Source organism: Lathamus discolor, chromosome 3 (assembly GCF_037157495.1).
Source record: "Lathamus discolor isolate bLatDis1 chromosome 3, bLatDis1.hap1, whole genome shotgun sequence".
Classification (NCBI taxonomy): Eukaryota; Metazoa; Chordata; class Aves; order Psittaciformes; family Psittacidae; genus Lathamus; species Lathamus discolor.
The window spans coordinates 146625442-146638351 of NC_088886.1; the positions used below are offsets into that span (position 1 = coordinate 146625442).

General features: G+C 38.6%; 1 protein-coding gene across 2 annotated transcripts in view; it reads left to right on the plus strand.

Moving 5' to 3' along the window:
• PLPP4 (phospholipid phosphatase 4) overlaps window positions 1–12910 on the plus strand; it is a 61833-nt gene that overhangs the window by 26876 nt on the left and 22047 nt on the right. For both annotated transcript variants that reach the window (XR_010611327.1, XM_065672958.1), the window contains exons 4-5: window positions 1990–2053; window positions 3273–3397. Coding sequence is in view for 1 of the 2 variants with exons in the window: in XM_065672958.1 (XP_065529030.1) it covers window positions 1990–2053; window positions 3273–3397 (189 nt within the window). In the remaining variant the exon portion in view is untranslated. The remainder of the gene's footprint in view (window positions 1–1989; window positions 2054–3272; window positions 3398–12910) is intronic.

Here is a 12910-nt window from a genome sequence, read left to right on the forward strand (position 1 = left end):
TGTTCTAAAAAGACATTCATTTTTTCTGCTGTTCTTGCCTTCTGTTATGATTCCCTCTAAAATGTCCAGGTGAAAAACTGCCAGCTTCCCCAGTATTCTCTTTGCTGGCCAAACTTTAAGGAAACCCAAGCCTTGATGTTCTGTTCTGCAGGGTATCCCTGTTCAGTATTCCCCTGTCCATACATGTGGAACTTCTTGTGGCTTATTTAAGTGTACTGTACATTACTATGATTCAGTATGTTAATGTGTCTTGTGATGCGAAGCTGATAGTGAAGATTCATTAACTATGGCGGAGCTTTGCTGATTTGCTGAGATATAGAATATAATGTCAGAATATAATGGTCAGGTAATCCCCAAAAGGTGAATTTCTTTAGACATCATACCTAGAATAAATCAAAGATTAAAATGATGTGAAAGTGCTTTGTCTCTCATAATATTAACGTACTTCATTAACATAAAGAAGGTGATTTTGTGCGTCAGGGGTAAGGAGTAGTTAACTTCTACTGTAGGTGCCTTTAATCCTTGCACTAGAAGTACCTAGATCTCACTACTGACTTGATTATATGACTTTTGATGTGCACTATGAATCTTTCCTAAAGGGAACAAAATGATAGCAGTTGCAGTTTGTTTATCATCTTACATTCACACTGTCATTAGAAGCTTGGCTTGCATTATAAGGAATATGCATCAGTGGAAGTAGGTTCAGTCAGGTAGGCAACAAACAATCAAGACAAAGCACTATGAAATGATTAAACTTTACCACATGTCTCAAAAAGCAGATATTTACATCTCCCATTTTTTAACATTTCTGGTCACATGCATTTGGCTTCGTGGAAAATTTCAATTCACCGTGCAACCACCATAAATATCTGAGAGAAAACAACTGAGAGGAAAAAGAGAGCATGGGATTGATCGGTCACTCTGAGCATAGGTATTGAAAGTGGAAGACTTCTTTGAGCAGTATCAGTGTCTCTGACTTGTTCCTTCATTTCTGCTGGCAGCTATTGCTATAGTCAGAGAAAACCTTTGGTTTTGCTTTGATGGAGAGCCTCCTTTTTTTAACTTGAAGAAAAATAGATCTTAAAATGTACATTTTTTTGATCTATAGTATCCTCTGGCAAAGATTTTATGGACACAGGATGAGTGCCGCTGAAGTGTAGCATCTGGGGCTGCAGTCCAATAAGCTGAGTCCAATGAGCTAAAGTGTGGACTGCAACATTAAATCTCAGTTTTAATCTAAAATGAGTGTATGCAGGAGGCTGCAGATGAGTTTCTCCAGAAACTCTAGGGACTCAGCACACAGGTACAAATGAAAAAGAGGATCCAGTCATACCTAGTATGACAGTTCATGTTTATTACTCCAAATTTATTAGGAAAATTGGTTAATCATGGGAGCAAATATAAGGGGAAAATATCAAGAGTTTTACTCAAAATATCCACATACTTTTGAAATAAAATTAAAAAAAAAAAAAAAATCGTCCAATTCTAGTTTTACCCAAAAGGCAAACCTTTAGCCTGGAAGTGGACTGTTTAACTGTTGTACGTATGCATATATACGCACATAAACACACACGCGTGTATATATGTATATACTCATATGCATACATCTTATGTGTATGTCTATAGAACTCATTTTGACCCCAAGAACTTAAGGTTTTGATCTAGTAAACTACAAAACTGATAAACACAGTACTTGGTTCTCTAATAGTCGCTTCCATCTGTTGATTCATGCCTGTGCAAATGGCATGATAGATGGCTTTGTAGAAGAAAATCAGATTTCTCAAGAGTAAAAGCAGTGCAAAGTCATGATTATTATGATGCTCTGGGGTCTTTCTTTAGTCTGGGTATAAAGAAAAACAGTAGGCTGTGAAGACCTTTCTGTTTTCAGTCCAGAAAAGGTTTTGCTCTGTAAATGAAATGCTGTAATGCTTGTATTTTTTGCCTGGTATTTAGGCTATTATTGTTCTGTTTGTTTATTCTGTTTTATAGCTGTTTCCTTGGCTCTAGCTCTGAATGGTGTCTGCACAAATACTATCAAATTAATAGTGGGAAGGTAAGTTTTGTCATGTTATAAATGGCAGCTTTAACTGTTGAGAGAAATGAAGGCAGATTGACAAATACAATGCATCTTAATAAAAATAAAAAGCTATTGCTCTGAATTAGAATGGGCCCCTGTGAAGCTGTCCTTTTCCTGGTGCAAATGTTGTACAACTTCATTATGTGGCATCCAACTGTGGTAGGAGTCTATGCCCTTGTGCTTTGTTATTTGTTTGACCAGTTGGCAGATCCAGACAAATGAGTTTGAAGGGAAAGGTGTGAGGTAGAATCAGTTCATTAAACTGGCAACACAGCATGTGGGAGGTCAGATGCTGGTGCCACTACTCTGATTAAAGAGGAATTAATTGAATCTCTTTATAACCCAGTGAATGCATTTCATGTGAAGCATATTACTGCACGTAGTATTTCCAGGTAAAATCAAGATCCATGGCAGATCAAAACTTGGAGCTAAGCAGGAAGAGGGCTCTAGGTAGGACATTTATTTAGGAAAGCATAAATTTGAATGAAGGGCTCAAAAAAGAAAAATTAGCAAAAATACCCTCTGGAAATTAACTTTTTTTTTAGGTACTATTTGGCTGTTCATCAGAATTTTAAGTAATTTCATCTGAAAAACATATATTTGGCTTTAATACGCTATTTAATAGAGACCAATGCTGCAATTTTTGTTCACCTTTTTTGCATTGAGGAATCAGTATTTTTGCTTGGTTTCTGATGAACCCTCTCTGCTACAAATGCCCTGACGATAATGGCACTTGGCACTTTAAGAGTGCTTTTGAAATACAATTAAGAACGTCTGCACTCTCTTCTTCAGGCAGACATGAGCTCATTTTGCCTGCACTTCGAGCCAACTAGTTGCTCTGTCAGCTTGTCTCTGGTCTTGCCTCTCTACATGGTTTATTAGCTCAGGATCAGTCTGACAGTATGATTTTCCAAGACAGCTTCCACTTGTATGCTTCACTGGTAGCTTCCCTGAGATAGCCTGCCTGCAAAGAAAGTGACTTTGAATTGAGGGACATGGCTCAGGGTGGACTTGCCAGTGTTAGGTTTACTGTTGGACTCCGTCATCTTAAAGGTCTTTTCCAGCCTAAAAGATGTTGCTGTGTTAAGGGAGGGAATGAACTCTGTATGTAATAAGCACTAAATGTAATAACCACTTTGAGGTTTATTTGCTACTACAGCTTTTATATTTTTAATATCCATGGTGTTTTTTGTAGACCGCGTCCCGATTTCTTTTACCGCTGCTTTCCAGATGGAGTAATGAACTCTGAAATGCACTGCACAGGTGATCCAGATCTGGTGTCTGAAGGCAGAAAAAGCTTTCCGAGTATCCACTCTTCCTGTAAGTTCATTTAAATGCAATGACTCTTTTGTAAGAAGCTGTCCTATCTGTGTTTTGGAACTGCTCTTTTTTTGTTAGATCGTGAACCTGATTTTTGCTGGAGGGGCTTGGACTTCTGTCTTAGGTCACCACTGCCAGAAATAAAGTTGTGAGCCTGTTCTTACCTTGAGAACCACCTGACATCCCTGAGAGCCACAGCAGGACCGTCAGTAGAGTGAAGCACTATTCAAGGTTAAAGAACACGTGTGTGTTTCTGAGGGGGTATCTGTTCCCTGATGCAGTCCTCTGTATGCAACCTTTGTCTTTATAGTATTTATTTCGTTGTATTCCATTGAAGTATGAAACGTGACAAGGCATGTCTTACATGCATAGTTCTAACAAGAGCTACTTGATATCTTTCAAGTACTACATCTATTAAACCAAAGTTCCAGTCGCAAAGACAGTTCAACTGCTTTTATCATTAAGGATTCTTCATACGAAGTTTTATGCTTGAAGGTGGAAGGGGTAGAAAGGACTGCACAGAGATCATGTTGCATAATTTTGATGCAGTCCAGCCTAACGACCTGGATACAAAGTGAGGTTCAAGAAGTCCCTATAGCACTACGAGCTACGGTAATCTGCTAGTAGAAGGGTGGTTCTTTCATTCCCTGTTTTCTTACTCTTCTGACAGGATCCACTGCTGGCTGTGGCTAAAGAAAGGATCCTTCTCTGTGCGGGCCTTGATTCTGAGGGGTTTTTATACTTCCGTGTTCAGATGTCTACTGCCAATGGACTGCTTTGCCTGGGCACAGGCAGGGGTAAACGGTAGCTCAGTGCAAGCAAGCAGAGGAGAATAGGTGGAATGTCCTGACTTTTCTTGCAGCATGACAGCACAGAGGTAGCATGTAGTGGGGGAATAGATCTATAAATAGTATTTTATTTAGACGAACAGGTAGGCAGGAAAGAGGGGTTAATTTGAATCACAGAATCATAGAATGGTTTGGGTTGGAAAGGACCTTAAGATCCTCTAGTTCAAACCCCCCTGCCATGAGCAGGGACACCAGAACTGCACACAGTGCTCAGATTTGGAGTGTCTGCTCTCAGGACACAGTCCCTTTTCACTCTGTCTGTCTTTGAAGTGGTCCTCAGTCTAGGTCTGATGGTTTGAGCAGATACTCCTAGCTTATGCTGTATTCTGACAGATACTTAGGTGGTGTTAGAAAACTCATATGTCTGATTTAATTAGTTGTGTTAACTCGGACATTTACAAAGGTTCCTTTCTCTGTCTTAAGGAGCTGACTTCTAGAGTGTTTTATGTCAAGTGTTTAATAAGACTTGTTTTCATCTGTAAAATGACAGGATTACTATCAGCTTTTTGGATTTTTTTGGCCAATATTTTTGTTGCATGGCTGCTCTGTTTCTGAGAAATACCAATTAAGTACCACTAAGTAATAATCTGTGGAACTTGTTCTGATCTTTGTTTAAGGAGCTTCAAATTGCCTAATTGTATATTGCAAACAAGTTGTGTAATGAGATGAACAAAATTCTTCGCTGATCTTGCACCCTTTTTCTTGTTCGAGTCCCAGAAACAATAAGGCAGCAGTAGGTGTTTGTGCGTGTGTTGTAAGCTTTATAATCCTAAACAATAAACAACTTAGCGGCTTCAGATTTTGTTTATAAGCTTCAATTTCATTAAAGAGACAATAGTAGAATATATCATATGCCGTTTAGAACAAATGGTATTTATTGCTAATTATAGTCTCTTCAGATCTGGTTGTCTCCCTTAATTGTAATCCTTTTGGCTCAGTATTTTATCAGTGTAGTAACAACAACGGCTTAAAATAAGTGCATGTCTACACTGATGTACTAGAATTTATAGATTAGCCCTCAGCAAGTGCTATAGCTCATCACTTTACTAACCTGCAACAGTGTACTTGGAGGCTGCAAAGTGTGAGGTGCAGAACATATCCAATGTGTTTTTGCACAGACTAGAAACGCAGTAGGTGTAGCATGGTCTGCTTACCCCTGGCACCCATACTAGCTCTCTTACCAAGACTGCTTGTAACACAGTGAAGTGCTTTGTCCCTGTGCCAGTTGGGCAGCCACAGATTGTATACTTGGGGTTTTGCTTTGAACTGGTTTTGGTTTTATAAGCTCTGAGTTATGTTACTGCAGCTTACACACAATTGAATTGGAGCAGAATGATGGCCCAGTGTATTTTGATCAAAATTATATGAGAACAGCTTTCTCCGCCACTGACTAGTATTACATTAGCATGTGGCTGAGTTGACTATATTTCCTGCTACAAAGCCTTTTATTACAGTGTGATAAGAATGAAAAGATATTATGTGTGCAGTAGTTTTTATCTGTTAGCAAGTGTATGCTGAAGTGAGGCAATTCTGCAGCTGCTTGAAGTACTCAGCTGTTTGAAGCCAGATCTTATAATGTCTAAGTCTCTGACAAGACTGTGTGTTTTGAAGCCTTAAAATCCAAAAGTATCTTAGTCTCAGAATGGAGAAAGAAACCGTTTAAATTTGATAATCTTAAAATGATAACCCCTGCTCCTGGTGTGTAGCAAAATAATTTAGATAACCAGGATTGACAGTATTATTTTACCAAGAATAGTTTATAATAGTGATAATAAATTTAGTTTCTTGCTGTTACTTCATCCCCCATTAAACTGAAGAATGAAAAGCAAAACATAAGATGGGAAGCACAATATTATACTACCTTCCTGGACCTGTAAAACAATGAGGATGTTGAGAGCATAATAGTTCACATTTGGAAATTTTACTGTGATTCTCCATTTTCAGTATTTCGGTTCGTGTAATGTATGAACTTTGCCTCCTCTATCTCCCACTCCCTGTAGAAAATCATCCTCTTATCTGAGTTTTAAAAAGCTCTTCTTCCTGCCCTCTTAACATGTAGGTAACTGCAAGCTTTCTTCCCATAAACTTGGTCCAAAATCTTTCTCTTGGCTCCTTTCTCCCTTCCTGCAGTGTAAGATTGCTATTAAGTAAAATGAAGGAGTTCCGTTCTTAGTTTTCTGTCATCCTTTATCTGTTTGGCTTGTAATTCATGAGGCAGCACCAAAAAAAGGTAGTTTTTAGTTACTGTTTGTGTTTTCTTGTGGGCTTTTTGTCTATTTTCATGGCCTGCAGAAGCATTAATGTGGAGGACGGAAGTTGCCATAAACTACAGTACCTGTCTTTGGAATGATAGGTACAAGTGGCCCACTAGAGTTTGGCATTTTCTACTTCACTTGAACACATGAAGAAAATAAATCACACATAAAAGCTGCCAGGCAGCTCATAAGGAGAGGTTAGCTTCAGTCAAGAGCCATTTTCATCTTCAGAGGAGTTTTTCTTAGAGCATTCCTTGGACAGGCTGTCAATCAAAGGCTTTGTTATACCAGGATCTAAAGCCTCATCTGTGAAAAAATGAAACCTTTAACACAAAAATCTGTGGTGCTGTGAATGTTGTGCTGTAAGAATGTAGTGCAAGGATGTATAACAAGAGTGACGGTATCGACACCCCAGATGGCCTGACCTGACCTTGAGCACTCAATAAAAATGTTGTGAACTACCTGTCTTCCACTTTGAGAGTCAGCTTGTGCCCTGAAGGAAAGTGTGTTCTCCTTATTAAAGCACAGATGATTTTCTTGGCTTGAATTACCATGTCTTTCATCTCCCTGTGCCAAGGAGCATATGTAATACAGATAAAAGAAATGTATGGAGCACAAACTGTTTTGTAAAGTAAAAGAGTGACTTGCAGATAAATGCAAACTATGGTTTCCTGAAACAAATGAGGCATTTTGTACCTAATGAGAACAGGCTGTTGACCCACAACCGGTTGTGTTGCTATTACCTTCTCTGAACAAGGAGCAGGACTCTACCTGCAGTGGCTACTGAAAATGTACTTTGAGCTGGCATACCTCATTCAAGGCTGCTGCCTCCTAGCTCTGTCTTTTGCTCTCCTTTTTTCTTGGAAAGACTGTTGAAGTTGGGAGCCTCCTCTTGGTAACTTCTTGCAACAGCGACTTGAATTTGGAACCTCCACAAGCACAGCCCAAAGTTCAATGGCTCCACTGAAATTCACACAGGGCGTGTTTTGATGGATCAGAGAAGTCCCTGCACCTTCTGCATTGTTTGGAGCATTTTTTTGCTTCTTTTCCAGTTGAACTACCAGTATAACTTGTTTGAGAGAACCAGCAACTGGGGGTAGGGAGCCAAGGCTCACGCCTGGGTCCAGTAGCTCGGAGGAGTTCCTGAGTGTCAGGTTTGCATGTAGCTATTCTAACTAAACCACTTCCAAAATGCAGGTCTATTTTTTTTTTTTTTTAGTATTTTTATGGTTTTATAATCCATTGGCTATTGCTATTTAAAGCTACTACCTGTGGAGATACCCTGCAGCTTCTATATGTCCATACTTATGGAAAGAAATATGTTTATGAAGATCATAAACGCAGCATTTCTTCCTCCTGCTTGTGTTCTTCCTGTGTGTCTTCTGTAGAGAACCTTGAGGCAGCCTACCTTGGACATACCTCACAGCATCCTTACCTCTCAAGATATGTGGAGTGAGAACATATACTCCTCAGGGTTTGTTTTAGCTGTACTTTGCAAGCTTGTTACCCAAATAAGGAGCAAGTCTCTCTCAAACATAGTTCTGAGCATAGTGGACATTTCTGAACGTCCAAAGCCAGTTACACCGTAGTAAGGAATTGGAGGAATTCAGTCTTCTCTGTAGTGAGCTTCTGAAGAAACATTGTCTTATGTTTGGTGGAGTATGATGGCAACTGTCCTTTGCTGTTTTGTTTTGAGGGTTTTTTTGGCATAGTCTCCCTTCTTCAACCTCCTGATGTGCAGCACAGCATGTTGTTTCTTCAGATCACTCCTTGCAGTCTTGGGAAGTATATAGTGCAACTGCTGATGGACAGATACAAGACCCTTCACCATTTTTCTCTCTTTGCAGGAAGATTCAAACAGCAGCAGCAAGTAACAGATTAAAAAATGCAATAAGCAGCCAAATGGATGGACATACAAACAAGGATGAGTTTGTGTATTTAAGGAAACAAACAGAACAACTTATGCAGAAATCAACATAAACCTTTTACTGTCTGGAATTAAGAAGTGTAATGATTACCCAGCATACCAGCTGCTGAAAAATGCCATGTACGAATAAAGAGTATTTAACTGAATGCAACACTTGAAAACTCATTGATAAGAGGAAATAAAATGGTGAATGAACACAAACCAGTTAATTGGATAAGCCACATGCATAGCTGGTAGCTGAAAAGATCACTGAATTTGCAGGCATACATTATACTAATGGGATTTCTAGTCCCTGAATTAGTCTTAAATTGCTGTTGCTATAATCAGGTAAATATCTTTGTTTAGATAATGTATTGAAATTTCTTTGGGGAACATGCTCAGCCTACAAACCATCAGGGTTTCACTATGCAGACTGATTCTATTTGTGAATAGAAAACTATATATCGAGGATGTCTAATTAAGCTGACAGAAATACTGAGCATGTTTTCTATATGAGAGCTCATATTTCCATAAAGGACCTAGGGTTAATTAGTGGCAGCTTACAATTGTCACAAAGGGTGAAGGGTCCACTAGAGAGTTCTGGGAGTGGTGTGCGCTGAGGCAGTACCAGATGTAGCTGCTCTCCCTAAATCTATCATACATTATAGCTTTAAGAGATGATGACAAGTCCAGATTTCAGTTGCATGCCAGTCAAAATTCAGTTCTTTCCTTAAGCACAAAGGAAAGTTTTAAAAAATTATGGGTTGTTTTTAGTTTTTTCCTCTGTTTTGAACAGTAGAGGTAAGTTAAACTCTTGAACCCCTTAATATGCAAAGAACATTAGAGTTTGGAGTTTGAGAGTATCTTCTATCCTCTGTCTGGTTTGGGAAGGTTTGACCTGGAAGCCATGGATGCTGCAATCTTACAGAATTCAGTCTGTAAGCAGACTTTTGCCTTTCAGATATACACATACATCCATATGCACTGAAGATGGAAAACGTTTCTTTTATCATTACAGTGTATGAGTTTATTGCTGCGTGCAGATGATTCCTGAAAAATTTTTTATTCCCGACAAATTTTCATATTTTAATTTTCAGCATCTTGCATAGTAGGATTTTTCTGCAGCTCAAAATTAGGCTGGTTATTACATGGTCTGTGAGCTCAGTCTAGGATAAATACCTTTCTCTGGTCTAATCTTGAGCCACCTAATTGGACATTTCTTTTCTGAGCTTGGTGCCTCATTTCAAATTTCCCTGAATTCCTCATGTCAGTTGATTCTCCTTTATTCAGCTGCAGTTCAATGTTGCAGTTTATTACGTGTTCCAACAATTTGCTGCACAATTTATTTTTTGCTGTCATGCTAACACCATTTTCTGTACTTATGTATATCATTGGTAGCACATTTGCTTGTTTTTCTCACCAAGTATGATAATAAGGAGTTCAGGAGCTAATTCTCTAGGCTACTTCACTGTGGAACTCTCCAGGTATCAAAACCATTGGAAAACGTCTGATCATGTCTGACAGAATTAAGTGGTAGAACTAGGTACGACAGGGAGGAGGAGGGAGGGAAGCAAGTTGCGCTGGAATGAGGTGAAACTTTATGTCTCTCTTGGTTCTTACACTGCGTGTGGGGACTGATGCAAAAAGAGCTGTCTACCAGCTTATACAAGGATGAGATGATGCTTTAGTAGCTTGTCAGAGTATCACTGATATTCTGTTTTAAAACCTGTTTATATAATCCTTGACAAGTGATACAGAGTGATCATCTGTGTGATATAATTGTGCATGCTGTAAGTTGCCTGTGTTAAGGGTAAGTTTAGATGCAGATTTCTTGTCAGATAGTATCTCTATCATAATAGATGCCCTTTAAAATAGATGCTATCATGATATATGCTCCAGTCTTCTTAAAATCCCTTAAGGCACTCTAAAATGCAAACCAAGGAAATTAATTTCAGGGTGCATTTAAAATCTAGCAATTTTGGAAAAGGAACAAATGAATGGAAGCAGATTTCCATTCTTTAGGTCTGAAATCTTTAAAAGGCTGGCCTTAGTATCTTAACATGACCAGGAATGAACACCTGTCTACTTAATGTATGGTGTTAGACAATTTGTATGTTGACTGGCTATTGATTTAAGACACCATTTATCAAGACTGCACATAGATTTTTGCAAGTGGAGAAGGAGTTGAACATACTTTGTGTGAGTGATGTAGGAAGCCAGTGTAGGGAATGAAGAGTTAGAAACTGAGGGATGCTACAAAAGATAGGATAAACAGCTATCAAAGAAGGCATGTTTTAGAAGCAAAAATTCATAGAAATCCAAGCCTTGTTCTAATTGTGCCTGAAGATTTTGACTTAAAATACAAATCCAGATCATCTTTCCAAGTTGGTGGCACCAAGTTTTGGGTACAGATTTTGCTAAATCAGAGGGAGAAACACCAGGTCCATGGTGCTTTAACTGAGTCTTTAACCAGAATACGTCTGTATGAATGAGGATAGGCCACCACTAGCAAGCTAAAAAGTGCTGCAAAAGGATTATGTGTTTATGTTAATATCGTTTAATGAATGAGTCTTGATCCATTGCCAAAACTGGGTCAACTTCCTGATTAGATCTGACCTTAAATGTTTGCTTATGTTCAAATGTTACTTACTGGGTAGTAAGTGGATAAACAAAGGAAAGGAACTAGACATCACTGAGCTGCCAGTCAGAAATATTGCTGCAGCCACAGAATGGTCTTGGGTTCTTGTGTCTGGTTATGAATGTTGTGTAGTGTGATGGCAGAGAGGGTTGAGGGAAGCATAGCACAGTGATCTCAGAGTGTGTGTCTCTTATTGTCATAACCTTATTGTCATAGCCTTCTCTTTCACAGTTGCTGACTGTTGGGTAGTCATACATTAATATTCTATTTTTAGTTTAGTATTAAACTGCTAAAGGAAAGTCCAAGGCCATATCATGTACAAGAAAGGCTGTGTCCATAGACCTGTTTCATGTCTGAGCTCAACAAGCGATAGACCATTCTGATGTAAATACAGCTTGCAGAAGCAGCAAACCCCATAGCCTTATATTCTGATCTGCTTGTTATATAAATGATTTCTGAATGGATTCTCTCCTGAAACTTTCTTAGAAAACAGCAGCAACTGAGCATACGGGCTTGCTTCAAATAGTATTCAGTAAAACAGGTTGTTTAGGAGAAAGAAGTAAAATTCTAGACAGTCAGATATCTGATATACTGACATGGAAGTGCTTGTACAAGCAACGATGGGTAAATAATAGTAACATAACACATTTTATTTAGAAACACCAAAAATCCTGTGTGAATAAAATGCCAAATTCTTGACTGTATGTGCTTTCTTAGAGGAAGTGATTAATCATGGTATAACTCCCCTAAAGCTCTTATTCTACTCACATTTGCAAGCAGATTGCAGTTGCCAGAGTTTTAGCCCTAGCTTTATTTAGTGACTATTTGAAAATGTGTTGGTTTTGAATTGGTCAGAACTATTTAAGCTATGTTTTTCAGCAAGGGATTGCTGGCATAGATTTGAGGAGGTTGCATGAAACTGGGTTTGATACGTTTGTGCTGAAGGAAAAAAGAATGGCTTGGTAAAAGTTTAATTTAACCTCCTTGGATCCTGTACTGCTTAGTATTGGCAGATTGAGGCCATGGTTCTCATGAATATCCACATACACATCTTGAAATGGATGTTTACTGTGAATAAATGAATAATCACATACTAGTTGGGTTTGTATCAGCTTATTGCTTCATCCCCAGACTTGTTAGGTTGTAGGTACCTCTGGAAATGCTCAAGTCCTAACCCATGGCCAAAGAAGGGTCGGTGAGAGTAGGCACTTCAGAATGGTGTCCGGTTGAAATTTGCATGTAATTGAAGATGGATATTTCACAACCTTTCTCATAGGGAAAATTTCTCCAGTGTTTGACCACCCTCACAGTGAAAATGTTGTTGTGTTTAAATGCGATTTCCAATTTGTATCCACTGTCTCTTCTCCTTTTATTGGCTCCTGCAGAGGGGAGCCTGGCTTTTCTTTCCCTGCTGCAAGACTTTGTAGTTTTCTCTATTGAGCTTCAGGAGATTGATACTGGCTATCGATCCCAGAGAGGAAGATCCTAATTGACACTAGTGGATTTCACATCAACTGACTGAAACCCAAACTTGATAAAAATGAGTCAATTGAATAACTTGGTGGCTGCAGAGATGATTAAACTTAAAATCTGATGTTGGATTGGATAGGTTCATGGGAATAAAATCATTAAAAAGAAATCTGTACAAAAGTTCTGCACTAGCAGCAAAACAAATAAAATACTTCTGTGATTTTATTTTTGTAGCAATAATGTAATAATTTAGCTTGGAAAGTTGACTTTTGGTTAAACTGTGCCATTGATTTTATTTTTATTTTTTAATAGAATCCTCTACTGATTCCTGAGGCTCCTTTTTGCAAGGAAAAATCAAGATTTGAAGAAACCGTTTCCCAATAACATCTCAATTTG